Source organism: Micromys minutus, assembly GCF_963924665.1.
Source record: "Micromys minutus genome assembly, chromosome: 1".
Taxonomy (NCBI): Eukaryota; Metazoa; Chordata; class Mammalia; order Rodentia; family Muridae; genus Micromys; species Micromys minutus.
Window position 1 is genome coordinate 58,158,697 of NC_137969.1, and position 22,880 is coordinate 58,181,576.

General features: G+C 44.7%; 1 protein-coding gene across 1 annotated transcript in view; it reads left to right on the plus strand.

Annotated features, from left to right (window-relative positions):
- LOC308426623 (28S rRNA (cytosine-C(5))-methyltransferase-like) overlaps nucleotides 1–22,295 on the plus strand; it is a gene marked incomplete at both ends in the record, with an annotated part of 50,635 nt that extends 28,340 nt beyond the window's left edge. The window contains 1 exon segment of the mRNA XM_080924473.1: nucleotides 21,913–22,295. Within this exon segment, the coding sequence (XP_080780599.1) occupies nucleotides 21,913–22,295 (383 nt within the window).
- Between the last annotated feature and the right edge of the window lie 585 nt (nucleotides 22,296–22,880).

Below are 22,880 nucleotides of genomic sequence, written 5' to 3' on the forward strand. Positions count from 1 at the left end.
GGTTTTGTGTCAACTTGACACAAGCTGGAGTTATCACAGAGAAAGAAGCCTCAGTTGGGGAAATGCCTCCATGAGATCCAGCTGTAAGGCATTTTCTCAACTAATGATGGGGAGTGAGGAAGCATCCCATTGTGGGTGGTGCCATCCCTGGGCTGGTAGACCTGGGTTCTATAAGAAAGCAAGTTGAGCAAGCCAGGGAAAGCAAGCTAGTAAGTGACATCCCTCCATGGCCTCTGCATCAGCTCCTGCTTCCTGACCTGCTTGGGTTCCTGTCCTGACTTCCTTTGGTGGTGAACAGCAGTGTGGAAGTGTCAGCTGAATAAACCCTTTCCTCCCCAACTTGCTTATTGGTCATGATGTTTGTGCAGAAATAGAAACCCTGACTAAGACAGTGTGTGTGTGTGTGTGTGTGTGTGTGTGTGTGTGTGTGTGTGTGTGTGTTGTACAATGGGAATCAGAGTATATCATTCACAGAGAGATCAGAGAACAACTGTGTGGAGTTGGTTCTTTCCCTTTGCCTTTAAGTGGATTTCTGGGATCAGATCCATGTCATGGCACCTGAGTAGCAAGCACCTTTACCCACTGAGTCATCTTGCCAGCCCTTCATTGCTTCTCTAAGCACTATGATAGTTGTACATGTGCAAATATGATGCTTTAAGAGTTAACTAGAGGGGCTGGAGAAATGGCTCTTGGTTAAGAGCACTGGCTACTCTTCCAGAGGTCCTGAGTTCAATTCCCAGAAACCACATTGTGACACACAACCATCTGTAATTGTATCTGATGCCCTCTTCTGGTGTGTCTGAAGACAGCAACAGTGTAATTATAACATAAAAGAATAAATAAAGTTTTAAAAAGAGTTAAGTAGAAAACACAATGGCTTACTATTAGGTTGAATTATTCATTCAGAAATTGGCCTCCCTCCTGGAATACCCATCCCAAAGAGAAAACTGTTCTTGGATTAAAAACCTGGGTAGACTAATGCTTTCTGGAGGAGCCCGCATTAGGCTGTCTTGTTTCATCCACTATTTTGAAATGCAGACCTATCTCTGGGTGATTGCTCAGTATAAATCCACCTCCTGTCTAGAAAAAAAAAGATGAATGAATGATACAAGACTGTATTCGAAAGGATCTGCCAGCAGCTAGGATTCTTGGTAACCACTGGCAAGAATCTGTCAGCTAAATGACAGGGGACCAGAGCTGACAGCGCAGTTTAACTAGGAAGATGGTCAGTGACTTATCAAGCAAATTTCTCTCCCACCACGACTCACCCTGGACTTGCATTAAGCTCTGAAAGGTCTGAAATGACAAACAATCATTTGAGACCTTTCTCTGGATGTACATGGTGAAAATTACAATGGCTGGTTCCAAGCCTGAAATAAAGAAACTGCCCCAGTTTGGTTGAGCTGAAAAAAAAAAAAAAAAAGTAGTTGGCTCATGTAAAAGATCATAGTTTAGTCTATTAGAATGGATAAATTGACCTTGAGTAAGAAGAAAATACATAATGTATTTTTAGTGTAGGAAATGCTGTGTTTCTGTGATCGTTTAATGGGACCAACTTAACCTTAAATAAATGTCATTCTGTTAATAAATATGTTGGATCCAGCCTGGCAAGGAGAGTTTGAGAAATCCACTAAGCTTCCTTGGCTTTTGTATTAAATGATTTACCTTCATGGGGGAAAGTAGTGGGTACAAAAGCATGGGAATTTGTTTGCTATTGGACGTTTGCCCTAAGCACATTTTGCAAAGAGAAATCATTTGTGTATGGAAAAACAATATTGGAGTCAGGAGAAAGCGCTTGTGTGTTTTGCAACCAGAAGAATACTTACAGAGCTGCAGTTTGCTTGCCAATGCTGCGAGGAGTCTTTAAAAAGTTAAAATAGCAGATGTTATAGAGCCCACATGCTGGCTGACCTGTTTGTTGTCCCTTCTGGAAGAACTGTGAGAGTTGAGGGTACGCAGCGGGGTGGGGCTCCAGTAGGTGGGTCACAGGGAATTGGGTTCCCATTTGGTTGTTTTCCATAATTCCATTAAATGAGAAATGATGGCAGCCCTGGAATAAGACTGGGAACATCTTTCTGGCACTTCTGAACAGGAGTCACTTGACCAAGAATTATCCCATGACACAATCGCGGATATCACAGTACACGCACGCTCGAGAGTGGAGCTCCGTCAAGCGCTGCATGTCTCTATACCAAGAGGGCTGTGCCTAGCTCCACCATCTCCCATCTGAGAGCCGGGCACCTGAGTCCCAGGACTGAGAGCTCCCGGCCTTCTCATTGCCCCCTTGTATTTGTATCCCTGTTCGGCTCCCATCTGAAAGCCTACCCCACCCCCTCGTCAGAGCAAGTACCACCCACTCATCAGAGCCTCGTTGTTCTTCCGGCCTACACAAGCATGCAGACACACATGACTGTTCATATACACACATATTATGCTTTGAAGTTTAAAATGTTATCATTTAAAATATCTTGTCAACATATGCAAGTATGCAAAGCAATGATGTGGTCCATACAGGCTTATGATGTACTTTGATCACATGACTCCTATTTTTCAGTCTTTTAACCTTTCCACTTCCCCCTTCCAGATCCATAAAAATCCTCCTGTGCTTTCACGTCCTCTTTCCCCCTCCCCTGCCCCTGCTTCTGCATATGAGAGAAAAGTATGAGATATTTGCTTTGTGGGACTTATTTAATAACATTAATAATGTTTATACTTCACATTCTCTGTCTGAAATTGTATGCACTCTTCAGCTTCTTAAAAATCACCAAGATTTTCATTTCAAAGTCAGGTCTCTGTTTCTAGCACCAACACATGGCTGCCATCTTTGCCCAGTTTTATGGGAAGGATTGTTTTGAGCCTCAGTTTTGCACTTGGGGTTCTTTTGGGGGTTTCTGTGACCTCAGCAGGCATTTAAGACATAAACTTTAGCTCCTCCCAGACCAAATACTTTTTAAAGGGTTAATTTCTGCCTCATAATGTTGCCTAGCAACATAGGAAGCATGCCACCTTATAGAGATGTTGGCTGAAAGTCTGGGCATCAGAGTCAAGAGAAAATTCCAGCACCGTATCTGATTGGCTGTACACATCAGCTCCTTGGATTTGGTTCTGTGAATTATGGGGACATACCAGAAATACTTGCTTTGAAATCTTAAAGCTAGATACCTATTTCCCCCACAACCTAAGAGGACCTTGAGGACCATGCAGAGCCTTGCAAACTGTGCATCTTTAGCATTTAAGCCTTGTGCCAGAGGCATCATGGACTCCTAGAAAGTGGATCTTGACCAAAGGGAAATTGAATTGAATAATTCCACTGCATACTCTGGGCTTGTAAGAGCTGAAGCTGAGATGCCCAGGCCAGTCACTGGTGGGGGGGAGGAATTTACTTCAAAAACATGAAAACCTTTATACCCTTTCTGCCTCTGGCCTCATTCAGCATGTTTTTCTTGAATCCATCCATTGGTAGATGGCAGTTTCTTTATTTTTATAAAGAATACATGTGAGTGTTTTGTTTGCATGCAGTTCATTCAGTGAAGGAGGAGGCCAAAAGAAGGTATCCCCTCGATCTGGAGTTACAGATGTTTGTGAGCTGCCATGTGGGTGCTGAGAACTGAGCCCAGATCCTCTCTAAAAGCAGCCAGCAGGCTTATCCATCTGTCTTTGCATTTATGAAGAATTAATGTGTTAGGTTCACATCTGTTCTAGATGTGAACAGTTAGAAAGTAATAATTTGCTGCTCTGTGATGGTGGAATAGATAAAACAGAGACGGGATGACAGCTTGTACCCAGCCTTTTCCCTGTCTGGCTTCCTGACAATCATATGATGATAATTCTTTGAACCTTTAAGAAGTACTGTGGGAGGTCTGGGGATACGGCTCAACTGATAAAGGCCTGGCCATGCAAGCAGAAGAACTGGAATTCAGATCTATAACACTTCTGTAGGTGTGGATGCTCACCTGTAATCCCAGAACCTAGAAGGCTAAAACGTGGAATGCCTCGGGCAAGCTGTCTAGATAGACAAGCCAAATCAGAGAACTTAGGGTTCAGTCAGATATCCCGCCTCAATAAATAAAGTGGAGATCAGCTGAAGAAGGTAACATGTATTATTATCTGGCTTCTACATGTACACCTGGACATACATGCCTTCAACACATACACACATACAAATGCACATACACATATATACATACATACACATACACAAACACACATGCACACATACACATATATACATTCATACACACATATACACATATGCACACATATACAAATACATACACATATACACATGCACATATACACATGCATATACACATATATACATACATATATATGCATACATACTCATATACACACACATACACATGCAAACACACATACAAACACACATACAAATTGCAATGCAAACTTAATATAGGAAGTCCATTGTATCTGAATTAATTCTTAATTTTGTTGAATTTAGAATAACTACTTAAAACCTAAAAACCAACACTCTCTTTCAAGAGAGACAACCTAGGATGTGAGTCTTGGGACCACCCTTTTTAGTACAGTTTGAGCCCTCAGCTTCTCCAACCTGTAAAATAAGAATAACGTTTATGCTCCAGTATTTTGTCATGATGGTAAATAATACGAATAAAATGTCTGGTGACATTTAATAGTTCAGGCAGCAATCTGGACAAAGCCTGAACACAGGGTCCTACAGAGGAGAAAGCAGAAAGACTTAACCTAGAAAGGGTTGAGAACTTGAACGTGAGAAGAATAAAAACCCAAAGTTTGGTTTTATTTGGTTTTTACGATTTCTTTGCTCTGCACTATTTAGTAACTTTTGAAGCCTGGGAAATCCTGCTCCTCCCTTTGTAAGCTATGGTGATGGGCTGGTGTGCGGCCTGTTTTCCAGGAGTAAACACGGCATTTGTCTGGTACGTGGCAAACAGTAGGATCTCTCCTTCCTCTGTCCACTTTTGACAATAATATTTGTTACAATATTTTCCATCTACACTCTCCCTGTGCAGAGGCTTCTTAACTTTCTGAAAGGTGTAATTGGTTTGCAGGAAGAAAAACCTGAACTTGGCTCCAGTCAGCACTTTAAGAAGTAAGCCACAAGCATGCATGTGGAAGAAGGGGGAGGAATCAGCAACTTTCCTGGGGCCAGACCACATCACCTCCAAGGAATGACCTGTCAGTTATCCATCTCCGGCAGAGCCCACCTGCATCCCTGACCCCAAATGCCTTGGCCAGATCTCTGTGGAGCCACTTGACCTCAGCCATCCTCAGACCTGGGGCTTGCCTTTCCTGAAACATTTATTTTGCTAAAGCAACCGATGGGTCCACATGAACAGTATTTGGCCTTTTTGCCTCCTTCATTTTAAGAACATTGCTTCAGCCACCAGGAATGTAATCGGCAGGAAAGCTGGGAAAACCTGTGTGGTTCCCTTGGGTTTAGGTCACCACAAGAAACTAAGGGAAAATGGGGGAACAGAGGGATATGTTAACCCTTCCCACTCTCACATTGGCATAGGTGCCAGCCACACCAAATTGAATTCTTACTCTGTGTGACTCCTAAAAGCAAGGTGAAAACCCCCAAACTTAAAAATAGATAAGGAGGTGAAATGAAAAGGGGCTTAAAATTAAATCTAAATGATGAAGGAAAATTGCTGCCCATTCATGTTGTGAAGGCCTGAATCCATGAGACCACCAAACGACTTATTATGGGACCTAGTGACGGCATCACAACTTAGATGGTATTATTTCCCGAATGCGTGGAGAGCTGGAACCATTTCTAAAGGTCTCTGTAAATATGTTGCTCACAGGGCTCAAATACCTCCAAGCCCTGAGTCTGAGCCTTCCTACTGGAAAGCAGAAAGATCTAAGGCCTGGGTGGCTGGGTCCATGGGCAAAGTGTTTTCCATGTTAGCCTGAGGTGCTATATTCAGATCCCTAACCAGGTGTGAAAAACCCAGGTGTGACAGCCCACGTGTCAGATACGACCCCTGGAGGCAGACAAGAGAGTCCCATTGTCTCATTGGTCAGCCATTACACCCAACTGCTGGCCTCTGGGTTCAGTGAGAGACCTTATCTTTACAAACAGTGAGGAGAGTGAGAAGGGACGCTCAGTGGTTACCCAAGGCTTCCCCAGGTCAAGCCTAAGCACATGCCCCTAAAACGCATGTTCCTAGACACAAAACTGAGATCTGGACAATATCACATCATTTCTCTTTTCAGTCCTCCACAGGGCCTACCACATGTGTAGTAGTATGTTAGTAAACTATGAAAAAGTGACGGATGATGTAACATTGTGCCATGTAACCGTGCCTGTGTACGAATGTCAGTGACTATTCGAGCAGAGGCTCACAAGCTCCAGCCACGCCTTTACACTACTCAGCCTTTACACTACTCAGCCTTTACACTACTCAGCGGGCTGCCGGTGGGTGGGAAGAGGGCTGAAATCCATAAGCACAGGGTTGCCGAGCCTCACATGCAGAAGAGCTCAACCCAGAAGCCCAGAAAGAAATCTCTGCTCCAAACCGTTGGGCTCTCTTCCCCGGGCTGTGAAATTCTTGAAGTCTTTGTTCTTCCCCTTCCCCTTCAGAGAGGACAACAGGACATCATCTAGCCCTAACGTGGTTGCTTTTGTCTCCTCTGGTGACCCGAGCAGAAGGCAGCCTGTGAGTCACAAAGTGGCTGAAACACAGCAGTGAGATGTAGTGTGCCCGCCCCCCTTGAGATGTCATTGTCATTCTCTTGGTGGGCTTGGGCAATTAGAGCCTCTTGTACCTCTCAAAGCCCTGTGTGTAACCTCAGGGGGTGATGTTTTATAGACTAAAGTACACCCAAGAAAGGGGTGGAGAGAGATGGGAAGGGAAGAACGGAAAGGGAGGAAGACCAGAAAGAGAAGAGAAGGGAGGAAAGGGGTGTAGGGGAAAGTTGGGGTGGGGAAGAGAGAGGGGGAGGGGAAAGGAATAGGAAGAGTAGAAGTGGGAGGGGTGTGGGAAAGAGATAAAGAAAAGCAAAAAGGAAAATAAACAAGGAAGGAATGGAAAAACATGGCAGGGGGAAGAAGGGTAGTGGAGGGAGGCTAAGGTCACAATGTGGATTCTGAAATGTCTTTGTATATATGTTCTACTGGAGCGGTAAGTCCCCTTTTATTTTCATTAATTCTACCTTAATAAATTAATAATTTCATTAGTTAATATTTGCCTGATGGAAACTAATGAGTTCTCTTGACAATACCCAAGAGAGCAGCATTTGTTTTTCTCAAATTGTTGGGGTTGAGTCCCATGCTCCCGTGTTCCTCAAGTTCTTCCTGCCCTCAGCGAGTCACGGGGAAAGCCTGCCGAGGGGGCTCTGAGGGCAGGATCCTTGCTGGAATCTCTGTATGTTTTCCTTTAACTAAGGTTTCTTAATACAAAGCCATAAAACTTATGTACAACTTATAATACGTTTACCCACAAACTATATGTAATCGCAGCATAGTTACCAAATAAAACAAGAAGGCAGAAACAGCTTTAGCGCCTAGGAGGGGAAAAAAACATCTATGCTTTCAGAACAGCTCGCCCACAATCACACAACTGAAACTTTTAATGGAGGCCACAGTCCACGGAGCCCGGAACTCGATTTTACTTAGGCTGGGAGAACTGCATACCATGCGCAGCATCCTTTTATCGCTTTAACGGCGGATGTTCAAGGCCTTCTTCCTTCCTGTTGCCTTTCCAAATAAGTAACTAAAAGGTAAGTCACTTAATCAAGTTCTGGTGACTTAACAGCTGGTATGCTGTACACCTTATCAACCACCAATTAATAAGTTAATTTAAAGACAACCAACAAGGGCCTAGGTGGCTAAAAACAACTCATAATTAACTAAACCTGCAAATCACCAATCTACACTCATTTCATATTGGAAATTAGGTGTTCTTAAATCACTATGAGGCAGAAATTGTGGAACATGGATTTGATGATTGTGGGAAAAGAAAAGGGCAGGGGTCCATTGGATCCCTCATCCAGGAGTACATGCATAGCACAAACTGAAATATTTTCTTTAAAGAAAAGGAAAAAGTTGGAGGGGTGGGGTTATGGAGGATGGTGAATCTAGGATGAGTTATAGGAAGAATTGAGAGTGAATATAATCAAAATGTATGAAACCATCAAAGAATTGATAAAAATTTTAAAAGGTGGTTGTGTTTAGCTTTAGCAGGCTCTTAGCCTTCCCACAGTGCCTAGTCTTTGAGCGCCCTCTGCCGGTCACCCCCAGTACTCAGCCCTCCCCTAAGCGCACCTCTTTTCAACCCCTAGTGTTAAGGTAACACTAGGTAAATCAAGGCCGCCACTGGGGCTATGTGTGCAAGAGGAAAAGCTTGGAAAATAGCAAAATTAAGTTGATAAAATTTGTTTCCTGTAGGAGTGTCTCGGAATTCAAGTGGAATGTGCTTCACTAGAAGGTTTAAATAAACCTTTCATCTTAAAAATCTACTTTATCATGAGAACTGCACTGTTTATTCCGACGGCGATATCTCGTGTCGAAATCTAAACAGTATTTCTTCTCTAATGGGAGCAAGACAGAAAGCCTTGCCAATCAAACAGGAAAGAGAAGCCGGCATCAGACAGCTGGTCTCTGTTTCCAGGGATAAAACTCACATTCATTCTCCCAGACTGGCTCAAACTTTGGAGACAAAGCCCAGAGAAGTCAGCGCTGCAGGAGAAAGTTCCCTCGGTAATTATTCGATTCACTCCTTTCTCTCTTTGCATAAAGAAAAAGGGAGAGGGGACCCATAGGATGTAAAAGACACAGCAAACAAAAATAAGAAAATTGACCCCTGAATATATCAGAGTCCTGAATATATCTGTTCATGAATCCATTCCCAGTTACTTGTGGATCGTTCAGTTTGGAGGGAAGGTTTCATGCTGTAAACTGGTCTTGAATTTGAACTCATTGTGTTGTTCCTGCGTGTGTGTGTGTGTGTGTGTGTGTGTGTGTGTGTGTGTGTGTACCTGTCATAAAGGGGCCTCTGATCCATCTTGACCTGGAGCTAACACAGGTTGCATGTAGACTATTTATGGGCACTGAGAAATGAACCCAGGTCCTCTGCAAGAGCAATATGAGCTCTTAACCCCTAAGCCATTTCTCCAAGTCCTGATTTTAACTCCTGCCCATGTGTGAGTTCTGCTATAATTTCGCATTTGCTTAGCAGATGAGGAGAATTTATAGACGTATCCAAGCTGTGGTTGGTTTTGATGTTAGTGTCTCTCAGATACTCACCTTACCTGCTGTGTTTCAAAGAACCTGGCCACCCTCAGGACCCTGCTGTTCAGATTTTTCTTAGCAGTATTCAGAAGCCTTTTGGTGATCACCTTCAGGCTGCCAGCCCTCAAGGGGTAGCAGGTGCTGCTCAGAGATACTAATGACTCTTTAAGCAAGTCTCCATTAGCAGTAAGGACAAGACAAGAACAAAATAGTACTTGTCTCCTGAGCCAAGTGCCAAGGCTTTGCTGAAAGGTGGTACCTTGCTGAGGAGGATGCCCAAGGCAGGGGCTTTCCCATCGTAGTGGGATCCAGTGGGGATCACAAACTCATTTTTTATAGCACTCCAGTTTCTGTTATGCCGTGATAAATGTTATCTTTTTTAAAAGAATTATAATTTTTAAAGAAAACAAAGGCATTGGGGGAGACTGATCACGAGATATATTCATCAATGGATCTGTTTCAATTACATTTGGGGGTGATTTTGTGACAGGGTCCCATGTAGCCTAGACTACCCCCAAACTCACTATACAGCTAAGGTTGGCTTTGATTTCTTGATCCTCCTGCCTCTGTTTCCCAAGAGCCAAGACTGCAGTCGTGTGCCCTACGGCCAGCTCTGGCTCCCTGCTAATCCCTTCACTTTGTCTACCTAAAAACTGCACATCAGCAACAAGCTTGTCCAAAGAAGTCCTCCTTCTGGATCATGTGATCCAGTGCATCACCATTTTCCATAAAACATCCTTGTGCCCCAAAGCATTGTGGGAGCCACTTTCGTCTGGAAACTCCTTCCTGTTCTTTTGTACTTGGCGGTGGCCTTTGTCTAAAGCACTATAAAAAGAAATATCACTCATCCAACCAGCCTTTGCTTATTTATCCGTACTGTGGGGATATTTCCTTCCACTGGATACCCATAACTGTGTCTAAACCAACAAAAAAGACGGTATGTGTATCTCTAAGATACTTTTTTCCTTTGGGGTGTGTGGCTGAGACATTGCTTACTTCACTCCCAAGACATTCAAATATCCAATCTAAGAAATCCAAAATATCTAAACATCTCAGATGTGCAAAGCCTTTCAGATTTAGAAGATATTCCTGGAAGGAAGAAGCTGCCCCATGGCCTCCTGTTTAACTCATTTTGATGTCAGAAAACACCCCCTTTTCATCAGCACCAGAGCTATTCTTAGAAATGCTCAGCACAGGTTACCAGCATTCTTATACAACGGCCGGGTCACCGGATGGGAACTGCCCCCATCATGGCTATGGACATCTAACTGGGAAGTTTAAGTTCTCACCAATGTTTGATTCCATCCAATTGGCCACACCAGCGAGGGGCGTGACCTACTCACTAACTGCAATCTTTGATGAGTTGGGCGTCTTGACTTCCTTTCCTGTTGCTATGAGAAAATACTCTGAAAAAAAAAAAAAAACAACGTAAGGGGGAAAGGTTTACTCTGACTCACAGTATGGGGTATGGTCCATGACAGTAGGGAAGTAATGGCAACAATAGCAGGCCTGAGCATCCAGACACGGAGAGGGATGGGCATTGCGTGCTAATGCTCTGCTCCCTTTCTCCATTTTATACAATTCAGAATCCCCTTCCCAGGCAAAGGACCCACCCGCAATTAAGATGGGTCCTCCCATGGCAATAAACATAATCCAGACAATTGAGGAGGCTCCTTTTCCAGGTGACTCTACATACACCGTGTCAAACTGACACTTAATACCAACCACCAAGGATGCCTTGGTGTTCTGGAGACATTGCTCTCAGTAAATTCATCACCTATAGTTTTCCCCTACCACCTACCCCAGAGATGTGGGAACAAGAAGCTCCCCCTCTACCTGTGCTGATCAGAGCTGTGTCTCTGCACATCTGCTTTTCTTTCCATCTGCCTATCGACCTTACCATAAGTATAATGCACAGATGACCTTTACTATGAAGTTTCTCTCCAAACAGTGACCGACTCCCCCATTCTGGTGTCACTTGTGCCTTTGGCAGAGTAGCGGTCCTCCAAACAAGACTTATGCACATCCTCCTCCAAAAATGTCCAGGGTGCCTATTGTTGTTGCAGAATCCCAAGCTCCGCTCACTCAGAGCTACAAAGTCAGAACTCTAGTGGGGGGTTGGTACTCTGCACATACTATAAGCTCTCTTTGCCCACAGAATCCTGGGAGAAAACAGGGCTCCAGATAATCACCGGCCCCTCATTCTGTGCCAAGCACTGCTCTGAGCACTTCCCATGGACTGACTCATTTCATTGTCACGGAAACTTCCTCGTTGGGATCTTGGTTGTTGTCTCTGCACAAGTTCCGTTAGGAAGCTTGCCCAGTAGCACGCAGCTGACCATGGCAGAGCAGACTCGGATCCTCACAGTTCTCAGGGATGTCTCTATCATTGGTTTCTACATTCTCTCAGACAACTCCCTGTCCTGCCTCCTGTCCTAGGTTGTGAATTCACTGGGTGTCACAATATTGCCTCTGGGCTGGGTATAGTGCTCAGAAAGTAAAACACTCCCCACATAAGTGTGATGACCTGAGTTCAGGTCCTTCTGAGCCCACTTAAAGTCAGATGGGCCTTTATATACATGCCATACATGGCACGGTCATAGCTGATGTGAAACACACAAACACACACTCACACACACACACATACTCACACGCATAAATAAACACACTCACACAAAAATACATAGAAAAAATACACACACTCACACACCCACAAATAAACACAAACACACATTCTCACACACACACACACACAAACTCACACATGAATTAGAATAAGATTTTTGTGTCTTTCAAATTAATAACCACATGCATGATGTATTTAGACTGTACAAAGACTGAACAGATGGTTCAGTGATGACGCACTCACCTAGCATGTCCGAGGCCCTGGGTTTTATCCCCAGCACCACAAACATTTTAGATCAAATCAACTAAAACAGAAGGTACTTCTGGGTTTTGATGTGGATAATATATTTTTAAGGTTTCTTTTTACGTCTATGTATGTGCATGTGTATGTATGACAGATTTGTTCAGGTACCCGAGGAGGCCAGAAGAGGGTGTCAAATCCTCTGAGCTGGAGCTACTGGCAGTTGCAGTTCACCTGATGTGGGTGCAGAGAGCCTGCCTCCTCTCCAAGAGCAACAGGTTTAACCACTGAGTAGCTCTCCTGAAAATCCAGCACCCTGAATAATCTGTTTTGTAAAACAGAACAACAACAAATCTTATACTCAAAACAAATAATAATGTAATACTTCGATGCTTCAGTGCCTTGATGAAACACTAACAGGATTCCATCTGTTCTTCACAAGCCATAAAAATAAGTACAAATCACGAATTCACACCAGAAAGCAAAACCTCTAGAGTACCATCTTGTAATATCATAAAAAGCAGACCTAAGGCTCAGCATAAAGTCTGCAGAGAACTGCCAGTGGGCTTTAACTGAATTTTCATGTCCTTGACCCCACTGTTTAACTTCAAAACCTAAAACCACATCAGTGGACACAGAAGAATCTTAAAGACAGCCATGACCCCATCTCCTTCCTCATCTAATGCTGACAACCAGCCGCCCAGATGCTTGGGTAAATAAACATTTCAAAATCTGTGGGGAAAGATCCAGCTTTACTACAAAGAGGAGGCACAGGATGTAGCCCCTCTCCAAGACAGAGGTGTCCATTCCTGTCCTCAGTGTGTGTGAAAGCTGGGCCTAAAGTCCTTAGAAGGGCAGGGCTGGGGAGATGGCACTCAAGGGAAGAGCATTTGCTGCTCTTTCAGAGGACCCGGGTTCAGTTCCCAGCACCCTGCCAACTAACACTGATTATTAATTCCAGTTCCACAAAATCCAGTGCCTTCTTCTGACCTCCAAGGTCACAACACACACACATGGTACATGAACATATGTGTAGACAAAACACTCGTGCATATTAAAAGAAAAAGAAATTTAACAAGTATGGCTAGCCACTCCCTCAGAAGAAAATATCCCCTGGCTTAAATGGTGACCAGCCTACCTGCTGTTTATAGAGATGATTTTAACCTACCCTTATCCCAAACATTCAAGTAAGAGCTGAAAGCCAACACACTGGCCACTCAGCTATATTTAGCATTATATTGTATGTAAATACACATGTGTCTATACATCCACTTATATATCCACATATCTATGGATGGCAAGATAGGGATTTGTTATTTTAGGCAGTGCTGCAAACCCAGTGTGCAAACACGATTACATTTGCCTGCTGTTATTTGCACATGCACACCAATGGCCACAGTCCCCAAACATCTATGCCATTGTCTGATCTCTGAAGTCAACTAGGTTCTCACCCACTGGCCCTGTCACAGGAAGCCAATGACCTGATTCATCTCACCCAGCACACACGGCTGATCCTGCCAGGCTTCGGGTGAACTGGTAGGTTCCACATCTTCATCCATCTGGCGACCCCATGAAAACAAACCTCCAGTCCCCAGAACAGATGGTCTTCTGCTGCCAGCCTTGTTAGGAAAACATCTTTCTCTTGTGTTGAGAAAACGTACACCTATCACCCTGCAAGAGCACATGTCATCTAAACTGTCAGGGACAGTTTTCTGCTTGGGACTTAGACGTTCAGAATAAACACTCGGGGAAGATAGGATATAGAATATATACAGACAAGCTGTTGCCAGGCGCACGTGAAGCCGCCTGCTGTGTGGAGACACACTGCAGCAGCGCGCAATGCCAAGATCGTCCCGGCTTTCCGTTACGTGGGGCAACAACCACGTCATCAGATGGGACAAGCAGCAGGCTTGCCTGTATGGAACAGAGGAGCTGTCAGCAGCCTCCTGCCTTTCACCCCTGGAATGCTGATCTCCCATTTTCCATTTTTAAGACTTATCCCAGAAAAAAATTAGTGCGAGAGTACGCAGCCACCTTCAGCTCCGGTCTGTAATGGAGCTCACTCGGCTGAGGGGAAGATTCTGTGTGATTCCTGTCCCTCCTGTGACTTGAATCTTCTGCCAAGGAAAGAGATGGCTTCATAAACAGTGACAGGACTGAGTCACTGAGCAACGCCTGGCTCTCAAGACAGTGTTTGGCTGGGACCACTGTGATTTCACATTTGTGGTGACTGCTTTCGGTGAATGTCATGTGTTGGAGTAGAAGATATGACTGACCTTCTACAGCTAGAAGCTATTATAGGTAGACTATAGATCAGCAGTTCTCAACCTATGGATCTCGGTCCCTTTGGGGTCCCATATCAGATATCCTGCATATCGGGTATTTACATTATGATTCATAACAGTAGCAAACTCACGGTTATGAGGAAACAACAAAATCATTTTATGGTTGGGGGGTCACCCAATATGAGGAACTGTATTAAAGGGCTGCAGCATTAGGAAGGGTGAGAGCTCTGCTTTAGAGGGTTGAGAGCCTGTGGTCTGGCCTCAGACATCTTTTTTTTTTTTTATCCTGGAAGCAGTAAAAGCCTGGCAAACTATTAGAGTCTCTGAAGAGTAGCCAGGGGAACTCAGAACCGGTGAGAGCTGGATACTGTGCCAGTCGGTCAGCAAAAAGTAATGGTCACCTTTGCCTCATCTAAAGGGCCAAGCTTTTCACTGAAAAAGGTCATTTGTACACTCAGGAGGCAAAGGATCTTGAATATGGGACCAACCTGAGCTACAACAATTCCAGGCCAGCCACAGTTATGTGAAAAAGACCCTACTTCAAAGGCTGGGCTACCTGTCAGTGGCTTAACAATGACCAAGCATGCAGCAAGAGCTGGGTTGATCACAAGCACAAAGAAGAAAGGAGGGGAGGGAGGAAGGGAGAGTAGATGGAACGAAGGAAGGAAGGAAGGAAAGAAGAAAGGAAGGAAGGAAGGAAGGAAGGAAGGAAGGAAAGGGGGAAAGGAGGGAGGGAATGAAGAAAGGAAAAAATGGAAGGAGGGAGGGAGAGAAAGAGGGAAAAAGGGAGGGGGAGGAAGAGAAATAGAGGGATGGAAGGAAAGGAGAGAAAGAGGGAAGAGAGAGAGAGAAGGGTTGGGAGGGAGAAAAAGAGGGAGGGTGAGGAAGGAAGGGAAGGGGGGAGAGGCAGAGAAGGAGGAAGGGAAAGAGGGGGAATTTGCACATTCATAAAATAAAGCTCTGTGCAAAACACATTAAGGTGCACCACACTCTTCTGTATTGATGTTCTGTATCAAAAAAGCCCCAGTATTAGCAGGCACCTTGTAACCCCGATCAGGAGAGGCTACCTCAGTTGAATCAGCTATTTGACCTCAAGTCACAAGGCTGCAGAGCTCAGGCCACACTTGAGTGAGCCTGGTATTTTCCCACTTCCTCCCAGCTGTGACCACTAACAAAAAAGCTGAGTCCCAGAGCCTACCCCAGAAGAGGCTTAGGTTCCCAAGATCCCCAGAGTCTCTTGGGACCAAACAACTAGTAGATATACAAGGAAGAAGTCCCCACAGCTGCTTCTGGGTATCCTCAGGCAGCTGAAAATCCTTGCTGCAGCTCCTTCCAAGTCCTCTGTGGGCAGGCAGTTCTCAACCCCACTATGTCTAACCCTGGGCTAGACTCCAGGAAGGCAGGAGGATGAGAAGCTGAGCTTGCATCTATGATGGAGCGAGCTGGAGGGACCAGCCAGAGATCCTAACCCTCACTTCTTCATGGCCTGGGGAACTCTGGTATCTGGAGGCAGAAAGTTCTTCTGTTGCTTATGATGACCAAAGCTTCAGCTCCTCATCTCTGAATAAGAAACAACAAAGACATGGATGTGGAGGTGTAGCTCGGTGTCTGAGAGTCTTGCTATTCTTGCAGGGCACTGGAGCTGGGCCCTCAGCACAACAATGGATAGCTCTACATCCCAGAGATCCAGCACCCTCTCTGGCCTCCCTGGACACTCACATACATGTGCACATACACAAACACACACATACACATATGCATGGCACAAACTCGCAAATAAAAATAAAAGTCCATCTTTTAAAAAAATGCCTATTTCCAAAAAGGCCATTATAAGAATTAAGTAATATTGAAAACAAAGGCCCATATCACCCAACATGTAATAAGCACCCAACAGCTTCGTGAACATCTGTATCATCAAGTATATGTTTAAAATAATCAGAGAATAAATTTGCCAAAATATATGCACTTATTTTCCATATTAAGCCAATGAGGGGAGGAAATATACTCAACGTACATTTGTATACAAGCATAAAATGGTCTTATATAATCCAACTAGAATGTTTACCAGAGGGCAGGAGGGGCACTCTAATGGAAACCAACCTGGGAGTACGACTTGATCTGTTTGGTACCCAGAAGTACAGTCTGTTTTAACCTTGAAGTTACTGAAAGGTTTTCAGCTGAAGAGATTATTTGCCCACTTAATATGAAACACATGGTCTATACAGGCGCCTCAAGAAACCCCTGGCCATCGATGCTGCCATAGGCTATGCAGAGGGCTCAAAGGGGGTTACCCGAACAAAGCATGATTCTACTAGGTACATGTACTGCCAGTGAAGAAACGAAGGAAAAAAATAATTAAACTTCTCACATGAGCTAAATCAAATAAGCTCACCAGCTTCTTAGTAAAATACACAGGCATTCAGCCAGGCTGTCATGATTGTGTTTAAAAAAAAAAAAAAAAAAAAAAACGTTCAGAAGAATTGAACCCAGGCACTTCAGGCTCTGTGGCTTTGGGGGAAATTCGCAAGGAGTAAATACTATGGCGTGGCCATTGTGGTCTTCCTTCTGTCTACGGAGGAAGACGCTGCAAGACCAGAGACCACGTAATTCCAACTTGACTTCTGATGCTTTAACTTCAGAGACAAGAGTATCTTGAGCAAACGGGCAGAAAATCAGGGCTTAACCAAATCTGAAGAAGCCTAGAGAGGAAACTGAGGCAAAGGAACAAAGGGTGGAGCCAATCCTGGCCACCCTCTCATTTCTGGGAGTGTCTTATCTATCTCCTAGTAACTCTTCCCTGTGAATTACTCTGATGTCTCTCTCCATTCTGACACAGCTGCCTAGTCAAAGACACCGTCCCAAGTCAGCATGATTATGTCCTGAATTCACTGTCCAAAAACACCAGTGGGGGGGGGTCTTGCTTTTTCAATAGTGATTGTTCTGTTTAAATGCTCTATATAACATATATAATCTGGTCACCAATTCTTAAGAGTCTACAGCTCACATGCTATTTAAAAAATGAAGGGGACAAAAAGAAAGAGGGAGGGAGGAAGGGACTCCACATATGAGCATGATCAAATACCCTTAAGTATTATTTGCTTACAACTATTTGTTGAGGTTTAAGCCCTGTACTCTGTGCCTTAGATATGTTCTCCATTTTGGTCCTCAAAGCAAAGTAGACTGAGATAGCTCAGCAGGCAAGAGAGCTTGCTATGAAAACATAGGAACCAGGAATTTATCTCCCAGCACCAATAGAATATGTTGGGTTGTTCCTACACAGGCCTGTTACCCCAGTGCCTATAACAGGAAAGAGAGAAAGATCTCTGGGGTTTCCTAGATGCTGGCATACCCAAAGAATTTGAGTACTGGGTTTAGTGAGATGCTCTGCCTCAGTGGAATAAGACATAAAATGGAAAGGAAGGAAAGGATATGTTCTCCCCTGGCTTCCACATGTGCACAGGAGAGAGCACACTAGCGCATACACGCATGCACACACACACACAAAGAGAGAGACAGAGACAGAGACAGAGACAGAGACAGAGAGACAGATATACAGGGAGAGAAAGAGGAGAGGACTATAATTCCCATCTGAGAAACAAAACCACAATACAAACCTGAGATTTTCTTATCATCCCTTTGCAAAGCAGAAATAAATATTAACTTCCTGATGACTGGTCATGGACCTGTGCAGGTGAATCTGGGCAGCTGGCTGCTCTTCCACCTAGGAACTCAGAGTCAAGGGAATGGAGGGAGGGAACTTCCTGTTGCTCAGGGTGCAGGAGATACAAAACACTCCCAAAGGTGGGTGGGATCAGAGGTCATTTTAGTAACTGTCTCTACATGATAGCCCTCATCTCTCTGAGAAAGAAAAAAAAAAGGTAGTTCAAATCCACATGACACTTGTCCTCTCTTCAGTTAAGATCCACATGACGCATCCCCTTTCTCCAGTTGATCTGTAAGACACATTCCCTCCTTCATCTAGTCCAGAAAGACTTGTCCCAAGGAGTCAACTCATCCCTGCCAAACACTCACTTGAGAGTACTTTATTTGACATTATCTAATATTCAAAACTTACACAGATTTCCTTAAAAAAAAAAAACTTCTGAAGGTATGTGCAGATACACATGTGGTGTATGTGTGGTGTCTGTGTGCTCTGTACATGTACATGGGTATAAGGGTCGCTGCACACATGGAGCCCAGAAGGGAATGGTAGGTGTCCTGTCTTATCACTATCTGCTTCCTTTGACACAGAGTCTTCTCTGACTCCAGAGCGAGGCTGGCAGCCAGCAGTCCCAGTGGTTCTCCTGTCTCCATCCTCCACAGGACCAGGGTCGCATGCATACACAAGTGTGCCTGGCTTCTCCTTCAGATGCTGGGAACTCAACCTCAGGTCCTTATCCTTGAATATCGAGTGCTATTATCCTTCAAGTCATCTCCCTAGCCCTCAGGTCCCCATGCTTTTGAAAAGAATCTTAAATGTTGGGGTCACTAAAGTAGAGGCATGCAAGAGAGCAAAACTGTGGCCGGAGAATAGGCACTAACAGTCTCTTGTGGTGGGGGTGGGGTGATGGCCCACTCTTCTATAACAGCATCCACATGACACCTCTGGGTACTCTGCCAGACTGTGAACTCCACACACCACAGCATCTGATTTTGGCAAGCATAGATCAAGGCACACAACCTCAGCCAGCACTTGCCTAGGGGCCATGTGAACAAAGACCAAGTCTCAATTAGCAGGTCAAGAAACAAGGTAATCAATTAACAGTCTGGCTGTCTCCAACTCCCCAAATTAAGATGCCTTTAAAAGTGCAACTGATCTCTGTAAAAGAACATTCTCCTCCAGTGCGTCCTCTGGGAGGCAAGATTATAAGAAAATAATTGAATCTTCTGTTTCTGGAAAGTACTCAGCATGTCCAGGTGTGATACAGATGGTGAGGGATAAAGAGGGGAGCTCTGTTTCATGAATAAGGCACATGATTATGTGCACTCATAAATGCCAAATTCCCTTCACTTCCCGGCAAGATTCCCCACCTCTCCTGGAAGGTCACGGGTACCAATGTTCCACGCCCCACACCTAATAAAAATACCCAAAGGATAGAGAAGTTAGACAATGCACAATAAGCCCCGAGAGGACCCCGGGGTCAGACTAGCCTCCATCACTGTTGCTTATAGGTACAAAGAAACTGGGTAAGGTCTCCCAGACATACAACCATAGAAGGGACAAAGAGGGTATCTTCGCCCTAAGATTATGATAGAGAGAAAATAATTCCATGCATAGAAAGCAACTAGTGTGGTGTCTGAGAGCAAGTGCAGGTGCAGGCTGCAAATGTTAACTTGCCTTGGTCCCTGGAGAATGGATGGTGAGAAAAGAATAGAAGAAAAACAAGGAAAGGAGACTGAGGAGATGGCACGGTGCTGAGAGGACCTGCCACCCTAAGAGAGAGACGAAGAGTCCAGATGCATAGAACCATGCATATGCAAAGGGGCATGGCACTCCACCTGCACTTCTAATCTCAGAAGGCAGAGATCCCCAAAGCAAGATGCTTAAACACATACAAGCACACATACAGACACATGCACACACATGCTCACACACGCGTGTATATATGTATATTTGTACATATGTATACATGTGTCTGTATGAACATTTGTATATATGTGTGAATACACATATACACACAAGTTCATTACACACACATATAAGAAGAAGCAAAGACGAAGAGATTTTAATCTAACTTAGCTTATCGTCTTATATCCTTGCTGACCGAAGGGACAAATGTCATTGGAGTGTGCTACAGCCCAGAAAGCTGAAATGGCCTTTAGAAGCGGGCAGCTGAAAGCGAGGAGAAAGGCCAGAGAAGCGACTCTGAACATGGATGATGAACCGGTCACCATGCACATGGGCCCTTGACTGCTGAAGATGCTAGTGCTCTGCTGCATACATGGCCAGTCTGGCACTTTACAGCTTAGCCCAAGCCTGGCCGTCCACAGGACTCTCCTGGTACATTTGTACACTATTCACCGACTGCAGAGGGGGAAGACTTGATATGAAAACCATCTGCATGGGTTACCTTGCTCTGCTGTGCTAGCTTTCTAAACAGTGCTGTCGGGGGTAGAAATGTAAAGTCCGGTACCATGGGGGGTTGAGTGCCGTACAGTCCCTAGCTTCCCAACTTCAACTCTAAGGGGCTGTGGGTTCGGGTTACTGTCATTGTCAGTGAATCAAATGGACAAGTGGTGCCTCTCATAAAACATTCTACATAGACTTGAACTTGAGGTGGGAGCAATAGCTCAGTGGGGAAAGTACTCAGTGGCCAAGTATTGAGGACCTGAGTTCAGCACCCATGTAAAAGCTGGGTCTACTGCTTCACTCTAACCCCCAAACCAGGAGATCAGAACAGGAGGATGCCAGGGCCTCAGTGGCAAACCAGTCTAGTCTGTCAGTAAGTTCCAGGTTCACTTAGCAAAAGGGCTGGAGAGATGGCCTGGTGGTTAATAGCATTTACTGCTCTTGTAGAGAACCCAGCTTCTGTCCCAAGAACCCTCATGGTGGTTTACCACCATCTGTAACTCCAGTTCTAGGGGACCCAATGCACTCTTTTGACCTGTGAAGACACCAACAAGGCCACACTCCCTACACCTCTCTGAAAAGTGTGCCACTAATTTGGGACCAAGTATTCAAACAACAGAGCTTACAGGGAACATCTTCATCCAAACCACTAAACTGGGGCAGGATTACAGGACCTTTTATGTGATGTTTGGGTTCTAAAGGCAGTGCATAGGTAAGGCACAGATGTCTATTGAGATCCCAGTTGCCAACTCACAGGGCCTGAGAGTGATTGGCACTAATGGAGCTGCCAGGCTGGTGTGAAGTGAAAGACAAGCTCACAGCTATGGGAGCTGTGAGGATCTCTCAGAACGTCTTTCCTGTACTCTTCCTAATCAGAACCCCAAGTGAAGACCCACAGTTCCAGACTACTGACTCGGCAACTTAATTTTGTGTTCATGGTTGTGGGTGGATGCATACTTGTACACGTGTGTGCACAGGTGTATGCACCCCATAAGTCTGTGTTGAAGGCCAGAGAGTGGTGTGGGCTATCTCCCTTTATCAACATCCACTGTATCATTATTTAAAGACTTAATTTTACACATGAGTGGTTGGTCTGTGTTTATTTACACCATGTGTGTGCTTGGTGCACTCGCAGGCAAAGAGAAGCCAATGGATCTCCTAAAACTAGAGATACGAATGGTTGTGAGCTAACGTGTGGGTGCTAGGAACAGAGTTTTCATCCTTTAAAGGAGAAGCAAGGACCAGAGGAAGTTGTCTCAGGTGGCAAGCCTTGAAAGTTGAAAGACTCTTGCCATCTTGAGTTCACTGTTTCCTGATTGTGAGGTATGAGCCTTCGGCTTTCCTACCCACCATGCTTGCTGCTTATTGCATGTTTCCTCACTGTGAAAATGGCAGACTCTTATTCCATGAGGACCATGAGCACAAAATAAACACTTCCTTCTACACTTGGTCTCAGCCGTGGTGTTTCATTGCAGCAGCAGCAAAGTAAAAAAGGTCCTGATTATCCAGGACTCTGAAGGTGGAGTTCTGATTATCCAGGACTCTGAAGGTGGGGTTCTAATTATCCAGGACTCTGAAGGTGGGGTTCTGATTATCCAGGACTCTGAAGGTGGGGTTCTGATTATCCAGGACTCTGAAGGTGGGGTTCTGATTATCCAGGACTCTGAACGTGGGGTTCTGATAATCCAGGACTCTGGAGGTGAAGTTCTGATTATCCAGGACTCTGAAGGTGGGGTTCTGATTATCCAGGACTCTGAAGGTGGGGTTCTGATTATCCAGGACTCTGAAGGTGGGGTTCTGATTATCCAGGACTCTGAAGGTGGGGTTCTGGTAATTTAGGACTCTGGAGGTAGGGTCCAAATCAGGAGAGCTGGTATGAGCTTCTCACGACCTTTGTCCACACCCTTCCCTTAACACCAAGGAAACCCAATCTTAGGAGATGTCCTACTGAGACAGAGAAGCACTCTGCCCTTCCAACAGCTGCTTTCCCAACCAAGCCCCACATCAACTCTTTCAAGTAGTGCCTATAACGCTCACAAAAAAAAACAAATCTCTCTTGACACAACATTTTGACCAAGTTCAATCTGGTTATTCATGTTATTCCAACTTTTTTTTCCTGGTAGAAAAGATAAACATAGTCTCTGAAGACAGAATTTAAAAAAAAAAAAAAAAAAAACATAATCAGAAATCACCACTCAGACCTTTACAAGGCCCGGTGCTGCTGCCCAGATGTGCTCTCCCTTCAGCTTGGTTTAATTACAGCCCCAGATGTCAGCAACCCGTCAGCTTCAGGTGTGATTCAGATCTCCCCAAAGCATCAGGGGCCTGCCAAACTCCCGAAACTTTTGAGCTGAGTTGAGAAATGTACTGCCTATAGCAAAATCCCTGTTATAGGAAGTAAGCTTGTTTGCAGAAAGGGCAAAG